The sequence below is a fragment of the Anomalospiza imberbis genome, chromosome 4 (assembly GCF_031753505.1).
Source record: "Anomalospiza imberbis isolate Cuckoo-Finch-1a 21T00152 chromosome 4, ASM3175350v1, whole genome shotgun sequence".
Lineage (NCBI taxonomy): Eukaryota > Metazoa > Chordata > Aves > Passeriformes > Viduidae > Anomalospiza > Anomalospiza imberbis.
The window spans coordinates 47,488,115-47,516,069 of NC_089684.1; the positions used below are offsets into that span (position 1 = coordinate 47,488,115).

Consider the following 27,955-nt stretch of genomic DNA (forward strand, 5'->3'; position numbering starts at 1 on the left):
CTGGCTGTGTATTCAAGAAACATTGATTGAACATAGTTGAAATTCAGTTAAGGGAATACTATGATAATAAAGAGCCTTTTAAGAAAAGACATACTTCAATATGAGGATAAAAACTACAGCTTAGACTATCTAGAACAAACCTAGGAAACTCAAAAAAAAAAGCTCTTGCATCTTGAAGTGACCTCATGGAGCACTGTCCTTAGTGAAACAGTAGAATAGGCTCAGAATAGGGGACTGTTTCCATGGTAAGCTTTCATCCAGTCCTGGAAGGATATATGAGGTACTTGCCTGTAGGGGGACTGGATTTCAGGACAGAACATGGTGACTTAAAGGTTCTTTCTAATCCTGTATGAAATGTGCTGAAACAGTAACTAAGAAACTGAGCTGAAAGCATGAAGTATCTCTAACAGCTTGTGACTGTTATGGACATAAAGACATGTATATGTGTTCCATAATTTTAGTCTGAAAGATTCATGTTCTGTTTAGGTATGTGTTTCATGATACTAGCTCATGGTGGATGAAGTGATGTAGTATGTATACATTTTGAATTTTTAATAAAGGTGTCTTAAAATTGTATGTCTTAGAGCATTTTCAAATTTGTGTTAATTCCTTGATGACAGTGCAGAGGTGAAATTTCACTTTTGATAAAGAGCACTGTCTAATGCTCTTTTAAGTAGTTGGGGGCTTTAAAGCTCTCTATAAGTAAATTGCTTAGATGTCTTCTGTGAGATTCTGTCTTTGGCTATTAACAGTATTGGGTTATGTAATTGAAAATGAAAAATTGTTACTGTGAGGACTTCTTATGAGCAAGGGATATTTTTAGTCAAGTTCTTAACAATGAAAAAATCCGCATACTTTCCTGACATATTTTATCTAATGCAATGCTGGGAGCACTGCTACATTCTTATCAATCAGCATACTTCAACTAGTAACTGAATTCTTACACGGTAAATGAATGATAATATTTTCTTTGTAAGTTAAAAATTGCACCAGCAGCAAAAAAGGCTTTATCTTTCAGATGGCAGAAATAGGATAATCTGCCAAATGCAGAAATTGAGGATTTTGTGAAATTATTTTTGATATTATAAGAATTTTGATGACCTTTATTTGACTTTTGCATAGTTCAGATAATGCTTGAATACAAGATTTCTTCTGCAGTATTTTTGATTCTGATTCTTTCCTCTTCCTTTATTACTCTGTCTGATCTACAAATAGCTACAGTACACATAATTTCAGTTTTCAGGGTTTTTTTACCTTATCCGTTTGTATTCCCCCAGCACAGAGATAGCTAGGGTGATTGCTGTATACATTACTGTGGAAGTGACTGTTCTTGAAATAGATGAAAGGAGAAATTATCTTCTAATCAAGCTGTGTCAATAAAAGAGAAGTCATCCTACAGGAACTGAAAACCAGTAAATTAGAAGCAAACATTTCCCCCCTACAAAAGAAAAAAAAATATCAGTTATTTCACAAGTTAAAAGACTGATTACCTGAATGAGTTTCTGTTAAAATTCTGTGTGTGAAATAAAACCAATTCCATAGGTTCTAGGTAGTTTTACAGTGCTTTATTGATGTGGGAGTTTAATTTGTGTTTTGTTCCTTACAGTTGCCCTGTGGTCACCGGTGTAAAGAGATTTGCCATTCAGGTAGCTGTCCTCTTAACTGCAGCCAGAAGGTTAAACTCCGCTGTCTCTGTAAGAGACTGAAAAAGGTAAATTTACAAGTTGCAATTTTTGAAGGATGTATATTCTTTACATGTTCCTGAGCTTGTATGGATGGATGATGTGGATGCTGCAGATTGGAATAAGGCCTGTTACTGTAGTAGAGCTGTAACAATTCACATCAGCTGAAGATCTGGGCTACTATAGATTCACTGGAGAATGTAAAATCTTGTTAATTCTAAAATATGTTAGCTGCCTGACTTATAATAAATAGCTTTATCTTCATTCACACTTAAATTTTTGTAGTTTTATGAGAAAAATACTCAGATGACCTGGAGTGATTTGAGAATAAAAATTACATTTTTATGACGATACTGGGAAAATTTACAGAAGCTGGAATTAGCATAGATGTTGTGAAACCTGAACTAATGTAATTAATTAAGGTTCCTTGCAAACCTAAAAGCAAGAATGGGCATCAGCATCCTTAGCTTCTAACAGAAGATAAGAACAGGTAAGGATGAGGTAATATAACAATTTTACTGTAGCTATACACTATTATGAGGGAAAAACCAGAAATTTATAGGAAGTTTTGACAAATGACAATGTCTTAATGAAAAAAAACCCCATGATCTGTCTTAATTAAAAAATGCTTAAATTACCTTTCTGGACCTAGTTAACTTCTGAACCTTCCAGCACTTCCCCAGAGTCCTCAGCTAATCCAAAATATGTCTTGTGCATCCAAGAGGTCTTGCAGGTGGGATGCTCAGCAAGAGAAAAGATGACATATATAGAATAAGTGCTTAAAACTGATCTGCCTCTGCTTACAGATAACCACTTTGTTGTTTTTTAAAAAAATTCTTCATGCTAGAAAAAGGGGAGAAAGTATGATTGAGAATTACTTAATTTCCCCCGCTATGACCAGACTATGTCCTGTAATCTAAGTCAGTTAAGATAATATATATGAAATTACTGAGACTCTAAATGCAAAGGTTCAGAAGGTTATCTTACTTGTCTAAGGCAAACAAATGAGTAAAGAGGAGAAAAATTAAACTGGACTGTAGATTTATTCTTCCTTTCAGCTTAGCTTATTAGAAAGAAGAAAAAATGACAATTACATAATTACAGGTTTAAATAACATTCAGTCATTAGCTTTATATGTAAAACCAATGTTTTACTAAATAAGGAAGTTTTATTATTTTCATAAAGAATCTGACAACTAAAATCTTATATAGGAAAATGATTATAAAAGACAAATTTTACTTAACAGGAAGTACAGTGCAGCAAGATACAAGAAGGCCAAGCTTCACTGGAATGTGATGCATTATGCAAGGAAATGAAGCGGAAGGCATATGAGGTAATGTATCCATTGCAGCTATAATTTCTTCTCAGAGCTTCAAGAAAAGTAGAAAAAAGAACACATTATTTTTCAAGACAGTACCTGCAGAAATGCAATGTAAGTGGATGTGCTGTTGAATAGTAGCTATTTTTTCAGTCTTGAATTTATGAATGGCATTAATTGACTCAAATACTATTTTTAAACAGCATTATGTTATTTTCCTTTTTTTTTCTTTGAATTGATTAGAACTGATTATTTCCTCTTTCACTGAGAACAAGTGATGATCAGTGATGATAAAAGTCATTAGTGCTGTAAGACTAGAGTCAGGCTGCTTCACATGACATTGTAAGATTTGACTTTCCAGTGAAGGTTTTGCAGCTATCAGTTGCTCAGCTTGTCCAGCATGGAGTATAATCTGCTACATGGTATTAGTTATCCTATACTGGAAGAACTGAGACTTTCCAGTAACTGCAGAATACTACTTAGTCTGCTAGTAATGTGACTTCTCCCTAGCTCAGCTGTTTTATGAAGTAAAGAGTTTGCTGCATGCTGTCACACAGAGAGACAGGATATGATCCTTGCTGTTACAAGCCTTTAATAAAAACATACTCAAAAATAATTGATGCATAAATTGCTTGGGTTTTATTAGGTAAGTATTAGATGTGATAAATGTACAACCCAAGAACTCAGTGGGTAAAACTGACAAGTCAGCTTCTGTTCAGATTTTCAGGATTGGTTGACAAGTTCTAGCAAGTACCACACTGACCTAATCCTCCAACATTGCAAGCAGGTTGAATGCTAAAACTCTTTGGATATGCCTTTAGGGAATCCCAGCCATAAAAAACAGTTCCAGTAAGAATGTGAAGATAAGTTCATAATTTATGGAGTCCCTCCCTAAAGCAAGGTGAACTCACAGTAAGACTGCATGAGCTGAGACCCAGCAGCATGTCTCAGTGTAGTGCAGTGTCAGTGCTGTTTGACTGGAGCAAATACTACTACCAGTTTCTTGCCCCAGTGTTGTAATCCACAGGGAGAAATGGTCTAATGCAGTGAGCAAACGGCTACAAGTTTCTGCTGTAAGCAATGCCACAGACATACTGGATGGCACAACCTAGCTATGTGTACCTTCTTCTCAGAAGAATGGGTATTTATTTGTTTTGGGGTTTTTATATAAAGTGATAAAGTTTTATTTAAATTTGTTCTAGGCACCTTTTTGTAGCCTGTGTTGACTTACTATGCAAATGACATACTAGAATAGTCTACTAATATAGGCACTTGATGAAAGTGGTTTATTTATGTCTTTTACTGTTTAATGTGTCCAGATTTGAAAGAAACTTGTTGAAAACTGCAGACATTTACAAAGATAAATTAGTTTGCACATTTGCAAAATACCCATTAATTTCTAAAACCAAAGTGCATTAATTCTTAATGAAACTTTTCATGTCTGGTACCTATTGAGTAAGCATTTCTTACTCACTAGATATCTAGGAATTGAATGTGTTTTTTACTGTACATTTTATTTAAGAAATAGTCCTAGAAATGTTTTTCCATGCTATGATTATAATAGTAAAGGTTCCCTTTATCTATGCACATTATACCTTATACGTGATACAAATATGACCACACCAGTGTAAAAAGAAGCTTTTCTGTTGCTCTTTTCCACATTTGAAGGTAACTTTTTCTTTTGTAGCTGATTAAATTGCCATTAGATGGCAGTGAAAAATGAGGGGGCTCATTGTGTAGCTCTTTGCACACCAGATTTTCAGATTTCAGATGTGCATGACTGAAAAGGTCCTTTACACACATTTCTAAAGAAACTCTGCCATTGTATCTAGATTAATGAAATTCTCAATAGTTCTTTTAATTGATACAAGGTTTAGTAATTTAAAAATTAGTCTGAAAACCTGCAAATAGGACTGTGATTTTGGCCCTGCCCCCAGTGTCTGCTGTTTGAGCTACAGTGTGCTAAAGCATGAGCTAGTGTGCTTTCTCCTTAGTCATCAAAAGCTCTGGAATTGGAAATTATTTGTAATCAATTCTACCTATGCAAACAGTATTCAGTAAACTATTTTCATTGGTAATATGCAAATCATGCAGCTACTAGGATCAAGGTTGTTTTCATTTCAAGATATGAATAGATTTTTACATCTAACTTTTCTAAGGGAGTGATTCGGTGACTGCAATGCTAAAAGCCTAAAAAAGGTACAAAAAAAGGGAGTTATATAAAGTTTTCCCATATACTCTTCCTGTGGGAACTTAAGAGGGTGAGATGGTGTCTTTCTTATGGCCTTTGTTGGATTTATCTCCTATGAGCATGCCCGGTTGTTTTTCAGTTGACATAAACTTTTGGCATCTGCAAGTGTTCTGTAGCACTGAAATTCTAGATTTAGCCAAATACTCTGTGGGAGTAGAATACTTTCCTCTATTGTGAGCCAACCTCCTGGTAAACTCATTTTATGCCTTTGCATTATGAAAAATAACTGCTGATGTTTTATCTCTGTTTAGCATCTGCATACTCTCCAGGATTTGGTGCCCTATTACCTGATGAATCCTAGTTATGCATCTCTTCAGATGGGAGCCACTCCATCCTGTTGCCTTTTGTATATGTTCAGGTTTCACATTTATTTATTAATGTAGGACCAAAATGGAATGCAGGTGCTAAGATTCAAGTATGCAGCATCTTTACATATTGACAATTTTTTCTGCACCATTTTTTTTCTTAATACTGTCTAGCATTTTATTTGCTTTCTTGAACACGGCAAAATATTTCTATAGAGTTATCAATCGTAACTCGCATGACTACTTTTCATACGACTTTGGGATGGTGGAACTCACATGATGGAAAGTTTGCAGACTTTGCTGAGAACCATGCTATAGGAGTGACTATGACTCCTTAAGAAAATAGGTTTAGCCGCTGTTTACAACGGTTTATTATAACTTTGTGTGTCTGGACAGATTAAAGAAGCAGAAGCCAAAGCTGCTCTTGAAGAGGAGAAGCGAAGACAACAGGTATTAGCCTTTCTTCTTCCTCATCCACATCATCCGCACCTTGTTCTTGTTAGTAAATAATGTAATTTACATGCTATTAAAGATTTATAGTTTTTAATGTGATATTCACAGTCATTCCCGTTACTGTCAGCTGTTACCATACTCTGTTTGCAGTAAATTATTTACCATGGCTGAGGCCACATTTTCAAAAACAATTTTCATAATTTTGTGCAAAATTATAACTTTGTATTACTATAGCTTTGTATAATGTAATTTATTTTTAAACTAGTAGGTATGCTTTATTTTAGTCAAACACTTTATACAGCATAAACAGTATAGAATACTGAATAGCCTCTGCAAGATTTAAATATTGGGTGAAGCTCCCCTTCTCCCTCCTATCATGAAAGAGCAAGGTGAATCTTTGTCCTTCGAGGTGTCTGGGGTGGGGAGAAACATTTAGTGTAATTGCTGTTGGTGGTGAGGATATGTGGTTGGCATTGTAATCTACAAAGCTGCTGTGCCAGCTGCCTGGAGGTGCTGATACTACTCATATTCGGGCAAACACGCTAAGCTCAGTTGGTGATGGCTAGGACAGGTTTGTCATCTGGAGTCTGCATGCCTTCCAGCCAGTTCATGCATGTGTGCCTGTGCCTGAGTGAGCATTTGATACCAAATCATGTTCCATGTCTGGTATGTGCTTTCTGACTCCTTTTACTCAATTATCACAACACCTATGTATTTAGTTTACACCTGTGTTTTCGCCTGCATGTCACAGTCTGTTTTATGGGGGATCAGTGGCTTGCTTCCCCTTCTTGGAAGGGGGCAAGGGAGGCTTACAGAGCTGATCCACTTATGCCATCTCCTCAGTCTCATTAGGATAGACAGTTTCTCTGTGGGTTGCAACTTCTGTTATACACACTTTTTAAGTTCTCTAAGCAATTACGGAAAATGTTACATCTTAAATGCTCTGGCAAGGCATCTTTTTGTTTGTCAGAGGGGAACCTTGTCTGTTCATCCTACAAGAAAAGTATGGTTATCTATTGTCCAGAGCACCAGGCACAAATGTTTTGTGATCATTCTCCAGTGTTTATTGCAACATTCGTATCTCAGCTGTCTACAATATTGAGCACATATTCCCTCATATAACTCCTTGACAGTTCTTCTAATTCTTCTTGTTCTTTAAGCTGACCCTGGAAATGTTACTTCTGGCATATAGGTCAGGAAGTGTAACTTGCATACAGATGTCTGAAACAAATTGGGCAATCTGTAGGTGTTGGTTCTGCAAGCTAAGTACTGAAGTGTTCTAATGGGCATTTAAATATGTAAAGAACACATTTACAGTCCTAGAGCTAGAAAGCCAAATTTGCTGATGTTTGTCTTGCACTGAGTGTTTGCATGCATTCCGGAAGGCATCCCACCCAAATACTAATGATTTCTGCTCAAAATCACTTAACTTATAGTCCCTCTAGTAAAGTCTCAGTAAGGAGGCTCCTCTGAAACAGTAGCAGATTCACTCTACTAACACAGTGTGCTGGATTTTGGCTGGGTTCTTCAGCAGTGATTGCTTCCCTCTGCAGTCACACCGCCATTGCTTTCTATGTGTACATTCTCTGAAGTCTCACAGTTCCAGCCCAACAGTAGTAACTTTATGCAATATATGGCAACTGCTCCTGCATATGTGTTTTGTGATGGATGCAACTTCAGGGATAGAAAATTTCACCTATATATAATGAACCCTATTCAAAGGTTAATTAAGAGTTGTCAGTTATTTAGTGCATTAGGAAATAGTTGGACAAAAACTGTAAAAAAAAAAAGGACAAAACAAATTGTATAAAAGAGACAACTGTAACTAATAAACAGACTCTGGAACTGCATACAAGTACTAACCTCAACTACTGCAGCCTTTTTATGTAACATTGGTTCCCATCCAGTTAGAACTCATAATCTGCCATCTGTTGATGGGAATTAGAGGACATCAGTATCGTAGGGTGTTGGGTCACATTAAGAGTGTATTTTTGAGTGTAATCCCTTCTGAAAAAAGTTTGCATCTTGTACCATCTTCCTCAATGTCATTAGCACATTTTTGTAGAGACTGTTCATCTATTAGTGACAGTTTATTAAACTTATTTTGATTAATACTTCATTAAATGTTTTATATACAAATTAGTTAGTGCTCTAGTAAGTCTGTGCTTTCATATTTTACTATTTGCTATATTTGGTAGCAACTTTTGCTAATACCATTTACAGATGGAATGACTTGTTTCTTAGTGGAAGAGATGGCTTGGCCAGGCTTCTTGTCATGGCCCTAGCAGCCAAACTTTCCCTCTGCTTCTAATTCAGAGGCACCCTGTGAGGCTAGGGTTTTCACAATTTCTAGAGGTGGAAAAAAGATCAGTGCTTTGATTATTTAACAATTCAGACCAAGCTCTTTCTGTCCCTCTCCACTGTAAAAAGATTTGGTTAATTTTCAAGCTAATTGTTTAGAGTTTCAGTACTGGAAGTTAGGGTCTTGAACCTGAAGTGTAATTTACTGAGTTGTAGGAAAGATTTATTTTCTCTTTTTTTGTGTACAAAGAAAAATTTTAACAGATCTTAGAAATTAAAAAGTCCATCCCTATTAATAAAAATATATCCTCACTTTCAGTAAATACACTTTGTTACTGTTACTTGCATTCATTTAGCTACATTTTCCCATGGGAATGCTACTCCTTTCAGTGCAGAAAGAATATAGTGAGCAACACATGAAAAAACAAAATCCAGTGCCTGAGCAACACTAAACTAGATGTTTTGAGTATACAGTTCAAATAAATACATGTCATTTTACTTTTATTATGTTTATATACAAAGAAGTTAGGTTCTTATCTAAATAAAAACGCTAGGCTTGTTTAGCTTGAAAAATTAAACTTTTTTGAAGACTGGGCACAACTATTACTTCAGAGGTCATTAAGGTGACACTTCAGGAATGTGCCAGTTACACAAAATCTGTAGGTAACTTTTCAAGGGTAGTGATGGCTTCTCTCTCATATTCTGTGCCTACAAATCTTTCTTCATTCTGTGTTTTTTGGTTTTTTAATTATATATTTATTTTAGGCAGATTTTTGTAGAGTTCACTAGGAAAGCAATTCAATAGCTATTACATAATTTTGTTTGAGTGCTATATTTTAACTATTGTAATTCATAGAGCTTTCTGCTTTTAAAATGTACTGATCACGAGTGTATAGTAACTTTAGAAGCCCCAAATTTTACTTGAGTGTCTGTCTAAAATGAAATACTGCCATGTTGTCTATAAAACCATAAAAACTCTGCCCTTTCCTCCAGATTTTGGATTTTGAAAAACTGTTTCATTAAAATAGTTTGCTTTCCTAAGGGAGGATTAGCTAGTTGAGAGTAATCTTGTTTCAAATAGACTGTGACTTTGTCTGAACCCTTCTCCCATATCATCAGAGAAGTGCCAACAATTTTTGTCTTTATTAGGTACAATGGAATAGACATCAAAATAGGTCTCTTTCTCCTGCTAACAGGAGAAGGGAAGAGCCGCTTTGTGAAACTCTGACAAATATTTGCTGTCAGTGGAGGAAGACCAGACATCAGGCAACCTTGAGTTCTGAATGAAGACTTTATTTACTGAACTACTACTCTATCCATTTCCCAAAACAGTTTTTTTCTTGTTTTTATAATGCACCTACTGTATTGTCCTAGTCCCTCTTCCTGGCAGCACTGCAGTCGTAGTCACATAGATTTATTTCCTCTCATGGCCAGGCTTTGTCCCTGTTCACTGTCCATGATTCCTCTGCTTCAGCTCAGTCTTGTGACTTTTGCCCAGCCAGTCCTGCCTTGCTGTGCTCTGCTTCTCCCATCTCTTTTCCCTTTCACTCCATCTGGTTTCTTGCCCCAGGTTTTCTCTAGTAGCTAACAACTTGACCAAAAATCCAGGTAATCATCAGACTTTTTCTGATTTTAGTCTGTCTCGGGTCTTCCTAGCAGTTAGATGCCTTCTCATTGGAGCCTCATCCTAGTCTTCACTTTAGTCTAGGCTGCCTAGTTCAGTTTTATTTCAGCTTTGTACACTCAAATGAGTTTTTTTCTGTATTCTCAGGATGCTCTTCTAAATAAATGTGGAGGGGGATGAGGAACAAGGATCAGAGATCCTATTGTTTATTCCAGACAGGACCCTGAAACTACCATTCTTTGTTGGAAGCCTGGCATTCTTACTTTTGCAATTGTTTTGCTCCATTTTTGGGCCTATAGGCATGTGCTTCCTACTGGAGGATATTATGTACTCTTACAGTTGTATGAGTGATTAAATCTTCAAATTATAACACTTAACAAATGGAATATTTTTGTGTGTATCTTAAGATTATAGCAATTAATCTAAAATGTAGTGACCATGCAAATACAAAGAATTGAGGGAAATAGCATAGAGTTTTAGTTACATATGTTTTTATTAATTTATTTTGGTAGAGTGCATCTTTATTATAAGGGAATGTTTTTGAAGATTTCAGCCCTTATAGAAGTTGGTAAAATACCTTAAATGCAAGTGCATTTTTTAATAGGAAAAAATGTATTTTTAACGTATATAAATAACAGTCTTATTTTTAGTATAATATTTTCAGCCTAAGTTAAAAAACTAAGCATGCAGAAACTTCAGTTGGCTGCATTTTTGGCAATATTTTTATAGGAAACTAAACAATGATTTATTTCTTGAAAGCAATGTGCTTTGTATCTGTGGGATGTGGTGCTACCATATCATCTCTGAGATGTGTAACTTCCATTGGCTGACAGTTGCTTCTATTAATTGTTACTTGGTAATGTTACTTAAAACCCTCACGTTTCCTTGGGTTTTTTTTTTTTTAATTCTGATACAAGTGTCAACTACTTGTATTTCTTTTTATTTAGGCTGAACTGGAAGCTTTTGAAAACAGATTAAAAGGGCGAAGAAAGAATAAGAGAAGAAAGGATGAGGTAGAAGTTGAACAATCATCATGGCAAAAGTACAAGAACCTCATTATGCTACCAGTGTTTGGAGTTGCTGTTGTGATGGTGGCATGGCTCATGGTCTACAATGACTGAAAACAACTCAATATTTAATATACCTCAGTTGGACTTTAGGTAGCTGTTATTCCTAGAATGTTAGTCTGTGTGTAACAATTTAATAAGCATAGATTATGTATGTATACTATTTGCTAAGAAAAATGCAGAGGAGGGAAGAAATGTCACCTTTTGTGTTATTGCATTCACAGCACAAAACTGAAGTCAGACACTGAAAGTAATAGTAGCTTCTAGTCTACACTGAAGTGCTGATAGTTTGACTGAGATTTGTTAACATCTCTTCTATTATTCTGTTATTTTTCCTTGTCTCCATTTCATAATATTAAGAATAGCTTAGTATAAAATGCTTTATTGAATATGTTTCCTGTAAAATCAGCTTAGTTGTTTATTGAGGATTAGTGTTCTTATGCTAATCTTTGTTGTATCACACAATAATTTCTATGCTTCACGCCAATTATGACAACCAACAGGGAACCTTGGGTCACTTAGGCTTGAATGTTCTGGGGCCTTGTTCAGAGCTTTGTTCAGATAAAGGAAATGTGAACAGTCTTTCAATTCAGCTGTATCACAAACAAAACAGTGCCCTCCCCCCTTACAAACTATGGGGTTTGCTTTTTTGTTGTTTCACCCTGCCCCTTCCCACCCTTATTTCCTCAAAATTGAACTAACTGAAAAGTTCTTTTAATGGACAGATACATATGCTGAACATGGACGTGAAGAAGTTTCAGGGTACAGAGCTGCATTCTCACTGTTGCCCCAACTGCCAGCAGCAGAAAAACAATTTGAAATTAAACTTAAGAGTATCAGTTGACTATTTGTATGGATAAAGGTCAGAGTTGGATATTTGCACAAGTGTGCAAAAATGTAATTGGACAGTGTAACAATACAGTTATATGATGTTCTGAAGCCATCTGGATGGTGCTTGGTAGTCACATTTAAGCCATCTAGCTAAACTTCCAAATGTTTAAGTATTTTCTTACTGACACTTCTGAATGCCTTGCTTTAGGTTATCAGTATTGGTTGGTAGAACTGGAAGATTTTCATCTGGCTTCAGGATTATCAGAGAAGCTATGCAGTTGAGAGACTGCAAGTTAAATTCAGGAACGGGGAAATCAGAAAACTGAATTTTTAAACCTCTGCTAGAAACTTTTTGCTGATATTTGAGCATTGCAGGTTACTGCAAAGTGATTACAAGCTCCTGCAGAAAATGGGGTGCATGGCCAGCAGGTATTAGTATTATGTCCTTGTAATTCAGGCATATAATTTCATCACAAATCCTGCAAAAGCAGTGGGACCATTTGTATGAGTTAGCAGAAAACATTGCAGTTTGCTTGAAAGCTCTTCTGGTTGATTTTGACTTACCTGTGAAGGGACCCAGTATTAATTTGAACAATTGTAATTATCCAATTGTAATTCTGATTCAGCAGCAAGAAAATAAAATAGAAAAGCTGCAAAAAGGCAGAAGCTTTTGATTACATAGATTAAGAAAACAGGGAGAAAATTAGTTTCTTTTCAATTTTTCACAGAAGTTTGGTGAATGAGGAGAAAGGTGGGGAAAACTTGGCAATATTTAGCATGGATTGATGCTATTCCATAGTACTTTGTTTTTAAATGAAACTTTAGAGATGCCTATTACTTATGTGTCAGACTATTAGTATTTAAAGTTGTAGAATTAATTGAAATTACAGTGTGCAAAGTTGCATCTCCATTGAATTTCTTATTTTCTAGTATAAAAGGTAAACATTGTTTCATATTGTTGCTTTAACTTTATTTCTATCATATTAATGCCTGGAAGATAATTTCAGATATAAATATGTTTTCTTTAACAAGAGTGAGGTGATGCTATTGTGCAACTGCATATGTCAGTAACTCTTCTGTCACTAAGGAAAAAGGAGAGATATTTTTGTTCAGATTAAGTAAAATGTGATGAGTTATCCAAAAGTACAAAAAGATACCTTTCTGCCAGAAATAAGGAAATCAACATGAATGAGAATGTTGTGGAAACAGCTTTTATCTTGCATGACTATCACTAATTTTTCTATTTACTGCTACCTTTAAAATAAGTACAATGGAAAGTTTATCCTTGCTTCTACAGCAAAGAGAATAAACCTCTATCTAGCGGGTTATACTAATTAACTGCACTTGTTATATGTTTGAAGAAGTTCTTAGTATTCTTTTCTGCATATTTGTGGGAAATACTAGAGAGGAAAAGGCTTCTCACTGACCATCTTAATTAAAGATTGCCATGCTTTCTTACTATACAGATTCATTCTGTTCATACAAGGATATGTGTGAGTGGGCATATTCCCTTTCTTAAAGGATTTGTATCTCTTCTGAACCTTGCATATGCAAGGCATACCTATTTTTGAAATTTTATTCAAAATAGTTCTGTATATCTTATCCAACCATCTGAGTCATTTGCACTCTGTTGGTTTGCCTGCTGAACCAGATATTTATTTCTTGGCATAAAAAAAAAGTGTGGGGGTTCAAGCAATCTGCAGTTTAATAAATCACTAGGTTTTTGTTTGTTTCTTAAAATATTTTTACAGTTAATATTTTGCCTTTCTTTGGTTGGAGCTGCATGTTGTCAACAACCTTTGAAATAAAAGCTACAGATAAAATCGCCTTTTAATCAATATTAATGAAAGATGGTAATTTTAAAAAAGAAATTTTGAACTGAAGGTAGGGTTTGGGAGCAATTTATATGTAATGTACTGTTACATAATGTAATGAGCAAATATTTTGAATGTGAACATCTTACAAAAAAATGCATTTTGATCAGTATACATTAAAACAAATTATATAATCTGACCTGCTGTTGAAGGGAAATTACAGCGATAGAAGCCTGATGATGACTTAACATAAATAATATTTAGCTATGTGTAAAATGAAAAAAACTTGGGGCATTTCCTGATTCTGGATGCATTGTGGTAAAAATTTATCCTTCCACTGAGCCAAGGTTCTTACAACTGGTCAGTATGTTTGGGATTGGAAACTCCTAGGGCAAGTTTTTTTCCCTTTGACAATATCAAATCATTGTGTGTGTTAATTTAATGTAAAAACCAAGTCAGACAATAAATGTATCAAAAACAACTTGAAAAATTGTTTATTCCCAAGGACTGGTGTAGTGAAGCAGCAAACTTCCCAGATAATGATGACTGACACACTGTAGCCCAAGTTTTAGGTATGCTTTTTGCCTCCTTTTCTAGCAGTGATAGTTCTTACTTCTCAGATGAATTCTGGAATTATGTAATTGTGTTCCTTCATGTTACTGCTCTGACAGAATTGTGAGAATGGGTTGGGGAAGTCGGTTAAGGTGAAACAAATGGGACTGGACTTAGTAGATTTTTTTTTTTTGGCCTCGCAGGGAGAAATATAGCTGATTTATTAGACATTTGTGCTGACCTTAACTACTACAGAAGGAAATGTTACTAAGCAGATAGCACCAAAATTTGTTCATAAAAGCATCTGTGTTTGATTGTGGCTTTAAAGCAGTGAACTCTGAGTTTGTCATCTCAGCAGTAGATCAGGCTCCAAAACATATCTGCTCTGTGCCAGCTTTCTCTGAGTGATGAGCTTGTGTGTTGTGAGGTTAGAGCACAGAGATGCTTGGTCTGAAGTGTGTTCCAGTGCCAGGCAGTGGAAGCTTGATATGTGTGCTTTAGGTTGGAGCGTTCTTGTTTGGACAGTTAATGTGTGACCTTGTTCTCATTTTCATTTAGTTTGGATATCCCTCTTCTGCTTGGGGTGCATCCTGTTAGCAGGTGTTATCTAGGAGCATTTCAATTGCTCCCTTTCCTTGCTTCATGAATATATTTGTATTCCTGTCTGCTCTTATTCAAGTAAATTAGTCAGTTGCTCTAGAGAATTATAAAATTGAGAACCTGTAGTGTTTTGTATTTCCTAGGAAAAGAAATGCAAGGTAAAAATTAAGGGAAAAAAATCAAATTAAGTTAATTATAAGATAATGAGATATGCTTCTTTCCACAAAGATGGAAAGATGGTTAGATGTTAATGAATTATTTGAATACTACATTAACATGTCTATATGCCATGGTACCAGAAAACAGTTCTGTGGTATGGATAGTGTATGAGTATGAACTGTGATACATCAAACTCAGCTGTAAGGTAGGCTAAACAGCAGCTGTGTAGAACTAAGTCATACTCTGAGGGAACTGTGGCTTGATTCAACCAGGCATTATTTACTCTAAATAATTGTTGCTCATGCAGTGATTTCCATAAAATCATCAACAAAACCAGAACTCAGGTTTTCTTTGTGTGCTGCTGAATCTTGTAAGACTCTAGTTTCAGTGGCTCTCCTAATGGAGGAAATTATTTTGAGATTATCAATCAAGACTGACTTGGGGTTTGGAATTCACAGTTCTCCAGTTAAGTCATCCTCAGCCAAGGCCAAACTGGCTTTGCAGTCTGAGTCATGTACTGCACCTCTCAGATACAAGTTTTCATTTACTGTTATTAGAATTTTTGACAGGGCTACCTAATCTCTGTAATGAATCACAAATTATGGTTTGATTCCTGCATTACAGCACAAAATATATGTTGTTTTACATTAAGCAATATGATGATTTTGCATAAATGGTCTTGCTTCTCTCTCTTTCTGTGCTTTTCCTATTTTTGGTGCAGTTGTTTGAAAATCACCACTGTTTTCCTCCAGATGCTGGAGTTTGGTTTGGAGAGATGTTTGGTTGGTTGGGTAAAAAGTGCAGCAATGAATTACCATGAGCAGAAGCCTCTAAGTACATTGGCACTGTCTGCACCGTAATGTTTGCACACAAAGTAATAGGACCTAAATCTGAAGCTATGGGAAAAAAAGCTAAGAAGTGTTCATCTTATTTATTATTTATATATAAACATATAACACCATGTGTTTATATTTACAAATATAAACACTGTTATGAGGGGTATCACCCTCATTGATTGTCAAGAGTGGTGACAGGACTGGAAGCTATATTCATAGAAAGGTGGTGGTTCACATTTTCTTGTGTGTTTTCTGATGAACATTTTGAATTACAGCATTTCAGAAGCACTAAGTCATGCACAGTAAAAACTGGAAGCCCTTCTGGTTTACAGATGTCATCTCAGAACTCCGCTGCAGCCCCAGTGACATCTTTTTGGGACTCCTGGAAGGGTCCTGAACTGTTTCTATTCTGGTAGCACACACTTCTGCCCATTTTGTAATCATTGTTTTGCCTTTTGTCCTGTTGACATTATCATTCTTGTATAGTATTGGTGAGCTCCGTTGTATGTACAGACCAGGACTTCAGTCAGACTTGACATCTTTGAATGCAAATACAGGGCAAGGGGACAAATAGATCAAATGCAGGTCTTAAAAGCTGGTATCTCATGGGGGTAGGGCATTTGCTCTGTCATTTGCAGCTTCAGGCAGCACTTGTTTCTTGGCCGGAAAATTTTGCTTCAACAGATATGCAACAACCAGCACATCCCTCCAGCTCCGGGTTGTTGGGGCCGGTCAGGACCAGGACCGGCACGGGAGGGACGGGGCACGGCAGGCTAGTCGCCGGGGGGCTGGGACCGGAGCCTTCCTGCGGGGAAGGAGCTGGAGGAACCTGTCGTTGGCTCCAGGAGGTTCCTCCTGCCGGAGCTCTTTCCCGTCCGCTTATGCGGTGCCAGCACCTCTTTCAGCTCTCTTTGGAGCCTTAGAGCCTGGGCTGCGACAGGCCAGCCGCTGTGCTAGGGGGAAGCGTTGCAGTCCCCGCAGGCGCGAAACTCTCCGTCCCTGGTCTGAAAGGAGAGCCTTTGCCAGACCGTAACGTAAAATAAAGCGCAGGGAATTCCACCCGGGAACTGCGGATGAATGAAGGGACACGGGACTCTGGCCCACGCTTGCCGAACTCTGCGCCTCGAATCGGTGGGCTGAGAGCGCCTGCAGGTCCATGCGCTGGGCTGGCTTCCGATCGCTTCAGCCGCAAGTGCTCGTCCGGGCGGCCCGGGGGGCAGGGCGCGGCGGAGCCCCGGCGAGTCAAGGTAAGGGGTGCGAGGGGCGTACTCCGCGGGTTCTTGCCCCTTACATCATCTCTGGCTCAGGCTTGTCTTGCCACCTGAAGCCCTTCGCGGCGTGACGACGCGTCTCTTAACCGGATGGGGGCATGGTGGGGGCGCAAAGCCTGTGCCCACTCCATCCGCCCTCCCTGAGGGACGGCTTTAGGGCGAAATTAGCAAGTGGGCTGTCTCTCAGCTTGTCCCCAGGGGGTAGAGCCTTGTGTGCGAAAGGGGTGGGGATGTGGCTCTTTCTCGCGGAGGTTTATTATTATTGGGTGGAGGAGCGGGGAGGGGGAGTCTGCAGAGCAGACAAAATGCGAAGCCCTCCCCGCAAGTGTGTCTGTGCAGGACGAGGGTGAGCGCGTTTTGTTAGAGACCGAGGTAGAGAACGGTGAGGGGGCGGCCAAAGTGGAGAGGGGTCAGCAGCAGCCAGAGCATGCTCTCCACGCAACAGTTTCCTGCCCTGCCTGCGGAGGAGGAGCGCTACCGGCAGGTCCTCTCCGCCAGCCGGGTAAGGCGAACCTCAGGGCGCTCCCTCCTCGCGGGGGGCCGCCTGGGGACCGCGGGCTGGGGGCCTGGGAGGGCGGCTGGCTCCGCCGCTCGGCGACCCCCGGGTTACGGGCGGAAGGCAGCACGCTCAGGGGACACCCCCGGCCGCCGCCGGCCCAGGGGCAGTTCCCGTGCGCGGCGCACAGCGTGTGCTGCCGCCGCGGGGCTGAGCGGTAGGGTGCTCGGGCAAGCGGAGAAGGGGTAAGCCCCTCTCCCAGCCCGCCGAGCTGTTGTAACGAGAGCGGACCCGTGGCTCGCAGGCAGGGACGGGGCCGTGTCCCCCGGAGGCGCGACCTGGAGGACGGCCGGGCACAAGTGACCTGCCGCGGTGGGGCCGTCCCGGAGCGCTCCTCTGTGCGTTCAGAGGCGCGGGCTGCAGGTGAGCCGCAGCCAGCAGGCGCTCGTTGTCGGCGTCGCAGGGAGAGCCGAGCGGCGCCCTCGCCCCGCTTTTCTCGCCAAGCGCGGAAGATCAGCGGGGCTTCTGTGCCCGGTAAATGCTCTGCCTCTGGAAGGAGCGGGAAGGAGTTGGCCGAATCCGACAACAACAGGTCCGGCCAGGATTTGCAGGAGCAAAGTTTAGGCTTAACCTCTATCAGGGCTGTCATGGCAGCTCCATCGGCGGCTGGGCTCCCGGGGAGCCGATGCACCGTGACCCAGGCGCGGTAGTCGCCCCCCGGCATCAGCGGGAGCTGGCTTTTCCGTGCGTCGGTGCACTCTGGGGTCGGGTGGAGGGACCCCCACCTTCCTCTCACGGCTGTCCGGCGGGATGGTACCGCTAGCCGCCAGGAGGTTATCCTGTACAGGGTCACAGGGCGGGCACTTAATCCTTCCAGGGAGAGCCAGCCTGTGTGGTTGCAAGTGTCCGGAGGGGATAGCGCAGGTGTGGTGTGGGCAGTCTCGCAGCACACACCTGTGGGGAGGGATGAGGGGGTCTGCCGCTCTTATGGGAGAGGCTGCATAAGAGGAGGCGAGAGGGAACTTGCAGAAGGTGGCTGCTGCGCTGGTGCGAGCTTGCAGGGTGGGTCCCCTAAGCCTGCCCTTCCCTCCGCTAGCCGGGGCTCAGGTGTCTCCCCAGTGTGCCCGGCGCGGGTGCGCTGTCAGAGGGGCAGGCGCGGCGGGGGCCGCAGCTGTGCAGCGAGGCCGGTGCGGAGCCCGCGGCGAGCGAGCGGGAGCGTCCGCAGGGAGGGACCGGCTGCTCTCGCCCTCTCTCCCGCCGGGGGGGACCGGCGGGGGCCGTGCCGGAGTGCTGAGCCTGAGGCGTGGCACTTGTGGAGAAGGCGACGGAGCTTCTCGCGCTGTCACGCCGATCGTACGCGACCGAAATGGCACAGCAGGGGGTTTCACAAGTTTATAAACACGGCAGTATACTTCAGTAGTATCATTGCTCCGCTCGATTTAAAATGCAGAATCCTTGGATGCATTTCATGGCAGGCGATTAATTAATTAACTTAATTTACTAGCAGTCTCGTTGAGATTATGAAACTCTGAAGTGAAATCAAATATCTAGAGCTTTTAATGCATTCACGGGATCTCTTGGGAAGTTTTGGCTTTCAGCAGTAAGAGTATGGTAGTGGATTTTTCCATATGGCTATGTACACCTTTCCTGTGTTCCTAAAAGATGGATCAGTCAGCAGGACGAAATTCTTTTGTTTGTTTTTGTAATGGATGTTCTAGTTGGAGATCTCTGTTATAAGCTTCTTGGGTGCTGTGGCACATGGATGAATGAATGTATCACTGAGATAGTCCAAACAGCTAAAAAGTTGTAATACAAGAAATTAGAGAACTGCTCTGCCTGTGTCCTATAAAAGCTGGTGGCATCCCCAGAGGACCTTGGATATCCAGGTTCTGTAGAAAGATGAAGACTCTTCCAGCTGAACAAGGGAATCCTAAAGAGTGTTTAAACCTCTTTTAGCAATTAAATGCTCATGACTTTTTTCCCCCTCCTCCAAAGGCCATTTATGAAGTACCCCAACAGGCAGACAGGTCTTTCTGCCTGCGGAGAAGCCTGGCTCTCCAACCCCACATATAATCCTCACTCAGAATGCAATTTTTAAGGAAGCCACCAGCACTCATTTTCCTGAGAAGGCTCTCGTGGTGGTGAGCCAGGTAGTACAGCACGCTTTCCTATGTTAGAGGAGTTTGCTTGTGCTCTTAGTATCTCATGAGGCCATCGGGACAAAATACTGTTTTTCCTGAGTCTTTTGGAGCTGGAACTATAAAATACTGAAGAAAACATTCACTTCCTTTCCACAAGTCTTAGCTGGCACTCGACTGTATCCAGATAACTTGAGTGTCCAGTGAATTAAAAGTATTGTATGTATATGGTTGGAAATGTGTCATGATTGGAGGTGTTCTATAAAATGTGCACAGGGCAATATTATATATCTCTGTTATTGTTTGGCTGTTAATTGTGTATTAGATGATGTCTACAGATACAAGTCAAAGCCAGGACTGTTAACAGTGCCAGTAATTATTTTAAAATGTGAAATGTGGGTTTACTTGAATGTAGGAGTTGCCCTTTTTTAAATTTTTCTTTTCCTGCTAAGCTGATATACATGTTTAGGTCTTAGCACTCAGCTCCCTTGAGGAACATTACTGTCCTGGCATTGTATTAAGTCCATGTATTGCCAGACACATAATTTCTTGTCATTACTCAAATAGCCAGACAAGGAATGTGTGCAGAGGCTGAGGTGGATAAGCACCTAGACAGAAATCTCATTTGTCAGAAGGAGAATGGTCCTCTCACGTGAAGGTGAAACAGGCAAGGGAATTTTGGGATTGTTACATTTGGCAAAGAAATCCAGCAACTCCTGCTCAACTGCTGTAAGCAACAAATGGTGAACTGTAAACAAACCCTTTGTTGACAGGCAGGAAGACAGCACTGCAGTGTGGCTAAGTGGATGTTTGAGCTCTGTGAATCTTTGCCATGCTGAGGCCCAGCAGATTCAGGTCATCCCAATCCAGGAGACACAATATAAGCACTACTGGCACTTCCTTAAGATGTGGGAGTTACAGCTTTGACCCGACCCGGACTGGGAGGCCCTGGCTGCCAGGTCATCTGCTTTCAGGCCGAACAGATCATGCTGTTCAGGCAGTTACATATAATGGCACTATCTCCTAGTGTGGTCAGGTTTTTAAAGATGGTGGTTATAGCTACATTGTGTGGGAAGAGTCCTGTCAGCATGTCAGGTATCCTTAGCAAGTGCATACAAGGCCAGATGAATGTCTTGTTTCTGAATGCCAGCCAGGGTTTGGCAGGGGTAGATGTCAGGCCACTTGCAGCAGGGCAGTTTTAGACTTGTACTTGCAGCTTAGGTCCTTTCAAATATGGCTGCCAGACACCTCCTGATATTTAAATGCCTTCAGTAAGAAGCAGCTAAGTAAGCAGCAGGGCTTGATGGGGGCAGTCTGATTACAGTTTGAAATACTGATGCTTGTTATCTGTCCCAGTTTCTTTCCCTACTGAAAAGAAATGGACCTCATAAGTGGCAGGCTGGGTACATACAGTTCTCAGTGCCGGGAGAGAAGGGTAGTTGATAACCGGCTGTGAAGCGATGGATTGTCATAGTAGGAGAAAGAAAGCTTAAATCCTCCTTGCAAAAGTCTTCACGCTCCGAGCAGTGACTGAAGACAATATCCAGATAGCTCCAGCCTGACTATTCTCATTGCCTCTGAATTTTTAATTCTCTTGGCTCTCTGCAGTCAGTTGTTGCCTTGTGAGCGTGTGCAGTTTCCCCTACAACTGTCCCGAGCCTCACTCGGGGTGCCAGGGCGTGAGAGCCCCCCTCCACTTGCTGAGGCTGCGGGGAGTGGGGTGGCCCTCACTCCCCGAGAGGCGGTATGAGTTAAAGTGGGGGCAAAGAGGGAAGGAAGAGCGCCTGGGCCTTGTCCCTTCGGCTCTCGCGGCAGCAGCCCGTGTCCAGCGGGCTGTCCCCTCTCCCGGCCGCGGCCGCCTTGCCCGGCTGTGCTGAGGGGCGAAGGGGGAGCTGCTCCTGGGTGCCTCTCCCAGTCCTCAGCCCCGCGGCAGACGAACACGATGCCGATCGCATCCTTTCCCTCAGTCCCCCGCCCTCTATAAATAACTCTGGCTGAGCTGACCTGTCAGATTCCCCCGGCAGAGCGGATCCCCTGACCCGGGCCGCCTGCAGTGGAAAGTCTGAATGCAAAACATACCGTAGTAAAAATAGAGTGGCCGGGGAGCCCCGCCGGCCGGTCCCGGCGGCTCTCGGTGCCGCACCGGGCCCGGCTCCCGCTGTCCCCTGGACGCTCCCGTCAGCACTGAGCGCTCCCCCCTGCTCCTAAATCTGTGTACGCTTTAATGCCCCAGTGGTGAATGCTTTTCTCACTGTCAGATGGAAGCATAATTCATTTCTGCTGTGGAATACATAGTTCCGAGTAGCGTTTTTAATTTCGGCTTGCGTTTCTAACCAGCAAAGAGGAAAGAAATACGAAAAATGGTTAATTTCCTAAGTGCAAAAATAATAATGAGATGACTGTCAAGCAAGAGATTCTTATTTCAAAAAGAGGTGAGAATGTTGCTACCTCTGAAGTCTGAATTAGATTCCATCCTGTGCCTACCTTGTGCAGACAGCTGCTCCCCGAAGGGATAGATGCTCCTTGGCTGTGGTTTCAAGCCATTATAATTTAAAGCAGTGCGTGTAACTAAATTGTGCATATATTATTTCTGGTTGTTTTACCGGTGAAACTTGAATATCTGGAGGTTAAAGCCAGCAACAGACACCAGGAAATGCTGTCTGATGCTGCTGGTTCATCCATGTCACAGTTGTTGGCCCTCAGTGCCTGGAGCACAGCCGACTTTAGGAGCTGTGGTGGCGTGGCCTCAGCCTCCAGCCAAGCGCCACACGGCCGCTTGCTCTCTCCCTACCCCATCCCGTGGGATGGGGGAGAAAATAGAAAGAATGAGAAAGCTCATGGGTCAAGATAAAGGCTGGGAGATCCCTTTGTGATTACCATCATGGATGAAACAGACTCAAGTGGAGTAAATTAGTTTATTACTGATTAATACACATTGACTGTCTCAGATATTGTGAAACAAAAAGAAAAAATGAAACAATTAAAACACTTCAGGAAAATACCTCTCACTTCCCAGATTCAGCTTCACTCCAGGCTCCTCTCCTTCCCCTTTGTTATCACCACAGGTGGCACTCAGTCCCTTTAGTGAGGCAATGAACAGCGCAGGGAAGGACTGTGGTTCTCTTCTGCTTCTTAGTTCTTACTCATCCTCTGCTCCGTGTGGATCCTCTGTAGGCTGCAGTCCTTTTGGGAGTATTTGCTCTACCATGGAGCACATACTTCTCTGACCTTGGTGTTGACACTGCTGTTTCTCAGTCTTTTCCTGCTTCTCTGCCTGTGTGGTGTGTGTGCCCCTTCTTAAATATTTTTTCACAGAGGCACCACCAACTTGGTTGATGGGCTCTCTGTCCTCTGGTGTGGATCCAGGTGGAACTGGACATATCTGGCACACAGCAGCTTCTGCTCTCTTTTCTAGAAGGCCAAACTTGCAGTCCCCTCACTGCCAGCAGCTTGCCACCTACATGGATGTCCATGTAATTGGGACAGAAGTGGTGGCCAGGGTACTGACCAGAGTAGCAGTGTTGCCTCTGTGGTTGTCTGCTTCCCTGTCCCTCTTCCTCTATTCCTGAATCATGAAGGGATGGAAATAATCCAGCCATCCTTTTGTTCCTTTTCATAATTTCTGTCACTAGAGTAGAGCCTTTGCATCATCTGCTTGTTTGGGTGCCACACAGTTTACAGTTCTCTGTTTTTTTTTTTTTTTTTTTTTAGTTGTTTCCAGCGTAAGGTAGCTTTTTAGCACATTCACCTCTAGAAAGTGAATAGAGGCTGAAAATTAGATACTGGCAGAGCTGCTTTTGAATGGTGAAGTTTGTGCTGTGATGGTTCAAGTGCTGCCCCTGGGGGACAGCTCCTGTAAGTCTGTGGGGAAAAAAGGCTGTCAGGTTGCATCATTGCTGGTGTTCCTGTAAGCTATTGCTCTTCCAGAATTCCAAGGCCAACTTTTTCTTGCAAAAGAAGTATTTTGTATATTGAACATTTAATTGATCTTCACCTAGTCCTTTAAGGGAAAGGAAGTGAAGGTAGAGTTTCCTTTTTTTTAGGACTGCATCAGATGTCTTCTACTCCAATTCATGTGTTGTAGTTCAGGGAGATTGCAATATTCAGTGTATGGTGCTTTTGCTTTGGGACTGGTTGGTGATTGTCAAAGTCTGTTTTTCCCTTCTTCTCTTCCTAAAACCTGTAACACTCAGTTTTGCCATATACAGAACCTGGTGTTTTAAAAACTAATATGCTAGAATCTTTCAGAAATTATTTGTTTGATGCCAGAGAGAGATTTCACTTGACAGTGATTTAGCAGTAGTAGTAACCGCCCAGAGCAATTCCTGTTACTGTTCATCACCTCAAAAGAACTCCTAGTTTCAAAGTAGCCTATACTGTCACGCTAAAATTATTGAAAACTTCTTGATAACATCAAAGATTCAGGAAGTATTTTCTAAGGAAAGAGTCTCTTATTTTTTTCCTCCTTTTCTGCCTCTGAGTGAAACAGTGAGAAATTGCTTATGTGTTCCTTGGGTTTGTCATCTCACTAGTGATTTCAGAAAGCAGACAAATCTTTTCTCTTGGAAATAAAACCTCTGGTAGGTAGCATTGAGGAGTTTTCCATCCCGCATCTCTGGGTCCTGCAGGTCTGTATTCATGTAATAGTACAGCAGATAGCTGTAATACACAATCCTGTTTTCTTTTGACTTCTGTGGGACCGTGGAGCAACGTGGACATGTCTTCTATTGCTGCTGCTTTTGCTGTCAAATTTTTTGCTGGGTGGATTATTTTGCCTGTGTTAAAGTTGTCCTGAAACCAGTGGCAGCTAGAGATTATAGAAGCAGCACAGGCTACATTTCTCAGGCTTTTCCCAGCCTCATGCATTTTCACGTCTCCAGGAAGAAATAGACAGCTGAGCCCTCCTTGCCTTCACAGCCTTTCCTTTTTTTGCCATGACACAGTATTGAGTGACAGATGTTGCTGAGAGATACTTTATTGTTTGAAAAAGCTAGTTCTGTGCATCTGCAAATATTGCCTAAATGGATAATAGGTCTGAAAGAATATTAGGAACTGTAGAGTAAGTCGCTATCTTTCTTCTTCTCTTTTTCCTCACATTGCCTTTTGATATACAGCAACAGAAGAATTAAGTAGTAAATGTCTTTTCTTAAGCTTTTCTTAAGCTTCATTTTGTCACTGCTCAGCCATTTTAAGGGTGTTAGCTTAAATAATTTGGAGTGCATGTAGACAAGCCTGGAAAGGAAGTCTGAAATGATGATTGAATGTGTTTAAAAGTTGTTAACAAATCCTTTTCCCTATAAAGTGAGAGATATGGAATAGTGTTGATGGTAGTCTGGATGGTTTGAGAATCCAGATGGTTTCCATTTGCTTTTTCCTTATCATAGATAGGATTATTCAATGACTCTTGGAGTTTTCCAAAGAAAATGTGAATGGAAGGAAATCTGGCATCTGTTCTAGGGATGACAAATTGAATATTCCTAGCCATAAATACAATTGAATTTTTACTATTTGATGAAATAATCAGATTGTTATTGTTTCAGTGACTTAGATGGATGTTTTTATCCCATAAATCTTTATGTGATCCATAAAACTTCATTATTATGTCAAAGTCATAGTCAAATACATTCACCAGTGTAAGTGCCTTGTTAACCCACTTAATCTTGAGTTTTCTGTATTGGCTCTTTTTTTTTGGTAAGGTCAGCAATATTGAATAGGTTTTTCATCTTTAGTCACCTCTCCAGTTATTTCTGTATCAATGTCCTGGTAGTTTCAAAAAATATTCTTATTTTTCTTTATTTTCTTTTGCTGAAGCAAAATGTTCAAAGATGACACATTTCTGAACAAAGTGGTATCCTACTGAAAAATGAATGAGTCACCTCTAAATTTTTTAGGTAGTAGGTTATCAACCTTTGTGACATTGTGTAAATCCGTTTTCATCTTTGGGAGGAGGTCAAATAAAAATCCAGCTATGCTGAACAGATGAGGCTTTGCTTTGACACTAAATCACATGCTTTCCTTTGATTAATATTGCTGTTGGCCTTATCCTTGGTCCAAGGGTTAGTATCTTTTTTAATCACAATTCAGAAAAAAAATCAGTAAAGTTAACAATATACATTCAAATCCTGAATTTTCATTTCTTCTAGGCAGATGTTTATAGCTGAAGAATAATTATGCATTTTTAAATGAAAATTTAATAAAAAATGCATGAAAGATAAAGAGACAAATGCTTTTAAAAAGACTCCTGCAGTTTTTTAGCTTGCATTCTAGTTTACCATCCAGTTAATGTAATTGAAACTTCCGATTTTAAATGGGTTAGCAATTGCATTATCAGCAGTAGGCATTGCACAGAGGGTTAAACCTACTGATGAGGCATTAACAGGAAAAAAAGGTATATCCAATTATGAGCTTTAACTACCTTGTGTGGGATGTGGCTTCTGATGGGATCAGGCAGTGGGTGACTGATACACTGAATGTGAGCCACAGGACAGGCAGGATTTCTTTTTGCCCTTTCTAGTTTTCCAGGTTTGCAAGATTCTTTAAAGAGGCGGTTTTCCTCTAACAATATCCCTCCACCCCCTCAAAATGTTTTTGGTTTTTTTTCCAATTTTTTTTTATTGTCAGAAAGGAGGCCACTAAGATTTTTTTTGTGGGTTTTTTTTTATGGTTTTCAAATTTGCCTTTCTTATGCTAATGGCTCTTCTGCAGACATCTGCTCATTGAATTCCCAGCAAGGCAGGAACCTGAAGAGGGTACTGTGTTACTTACTCCCTGCTTGCTGGGTTGTGGTTCTCAGCAGTGTGTAGCCAGAGGCTTGCCATCGCTGTTCAGCGTGCTTAGCTCAATGCAATGAACATCTGGGTAGTCAGGAAAGCGTTAGAATAGTCTCTCTGTGTGTTCAGAAAAACAGCACGGCACTGTGGAAACTTCCATGAGTAATTTTTGCAAGCCGTAGCAACTTAAAGAAAACTAATAACCCCTAGAGCATGAATTCTGCATTAGTTAGAGTACTTTCCCCAGAACAACTTCCCACTGCTTGTGGAAGTGGGCTGAATGGATGTTCGTGTTCTGGCACTGAGAAATACCAGATAATGATAACCATAGTCTAATCCTTAAAATTAATGCCTTTCATACACATTTCAGTTTTTAAAAAAATCTTTGCTATCGTCCATATGTTTACCGAACCTTGCTCATTTTATGAGGAATGGCAACATCACACATCTTTACCACCAGCTGTGAATAATAAAGAAGAGAGAACTTAGAATTGTATTAAGTTTGCCATCAGCTGTACTATTTCCTAATCTGAACATTCTCGAGAATTCACCAAAGTTCCATTGTAAATGTGGGAAGTATCCCCACAGTAGTTTTAAGTTTACATCAGTGAAAATATAAATAATTGTGAATATGTACAATATATGAGTAAATATGTAAACAATTAACATTTATGCCAAAACAGAATCATTATTCAGCAGCACTTTTTAAAAATGAAGGGATTACAACATATTGGTATTTAAGAGTGATACTGCTTTTCTCTAGTATTGATAAATATCCTTTTTCCCCTGTTTTCTAATTCAAATTTTGAAGACTGATTTGTACAGACTGTGTATGTTGGCTAATAGTGTGTCTAATTCTTATTTATAATGAGATGAAGATTGGGATCCAAGAAAATACTTTCTTTTTCACTTCCATCTTTTGCATGACATGTTAAGCATAGATTACCTGAAATGGAGCATCAAGGTCAATAGTTTGCTTCTCAATAGCTTTCTCATGTCTAAATAAAATATTTTTAGGGAGACCAATTATTAAATTATTTATATTTATTTTGATATCAAATCAAAATAAAGTGCCTTTATAGTCCATTATATTGCCAGGATAGAACAGTGTATTCTTTCCCTGAAGAACTAGATGAAATGAGAATAAATTCAGAACTCCAAATTGCTTGGCCGCAGTGCCTGTGTCTGGGTGGCACACTTACTTCCATCTCCCTCAAAGCCTTCAGAAATGGAAGAATGTGTTATGAAAGAGAAGTTGCACCAGAGACAGGCTCTCTTAATTGAGCATACACTGTGAAGATCATAACTTGGGTGCTGGCAACGCCACCGGCAGCACAGCATTTGTTTGTTATTGCAGATGAAAGCAGATTTGGAAGTGCATATTGGTGGCTCTGATAGCTGGTTCTTCCTCAGGCAGAAATGCAGAGTGAGGGCGGATTATGCAGGAGGTGTCTGCAGTCACACTGGACAGCACAGCGGGCACACAC

General features: G+C 40.5%; 2 protein-coding genes across 7 annotated transcripts in view; both read left to right on the plus strand.

The window, feature by feature from the left end:
* Positions 1 to 14,123, plus strand: part of NFXL1 (nuclear transcription factor, X-box binding like 1) — a 45,705-nt gene extending 31,582 nt beyond the window's left edge. For all 3 annotated transcript variants that reach the window (XM_068188411.1, XM_068188409.1, XM_068188410.1), the window contains exons 19-22: positions 1,607 to 1,711; positions 2,929 to 3,015; positions 5,953 to 6,006; positions 10,882 to 14,123. In XM_068188411.1, the coding sequence (XP_068044512.1) occupies positions 1,607 to 1,711; positions 2,929 to 3,015; positions 5,953 to 6,006; positions 10,882 to 11,055 (420 nt within the window). In that variant the 3' untranslated portion in view covers positions 11,056 to 14,123. The remainder of the gene's footprint in view (positions 1 to 1,606; positions 1,712 to 2,928; positions 3,016 to 5,952; positions 6,007 to 10,881) is intronic.
* A 2,728-nt stretch (positions 14,124 to 16,851) lies between these two features.
* Positions 16,852 to 27,955, plus strand: part of CORIN (corin, serine peptidase) — a 120,703-nt gene continuing 109,599 nt past the window's right edge. The window contains exon 1 of one of the 4 annotated variants that reach the window (XM_068188404.1): positions 16,852 to 17,040. In XM_068188404.1, the coding sequence (XP_068044505.1) occupies positions 16,867 to 17,040 (174 nt within the window). In that variant the 5' untranslated portion in view covers positions 16,852 to 16,866. Of the gene's footprint in view, positions 17,041 to 17,323; positions 17,567 to 20,850; positions 20,985 to 21,111; positions 21,257 to 27,955 lie in introns of those variants that run through there. The other 3 variants (XM_068188405.1, XM_068188406.1, XM_068188408.1) reach the window with 3 other exon arrangements.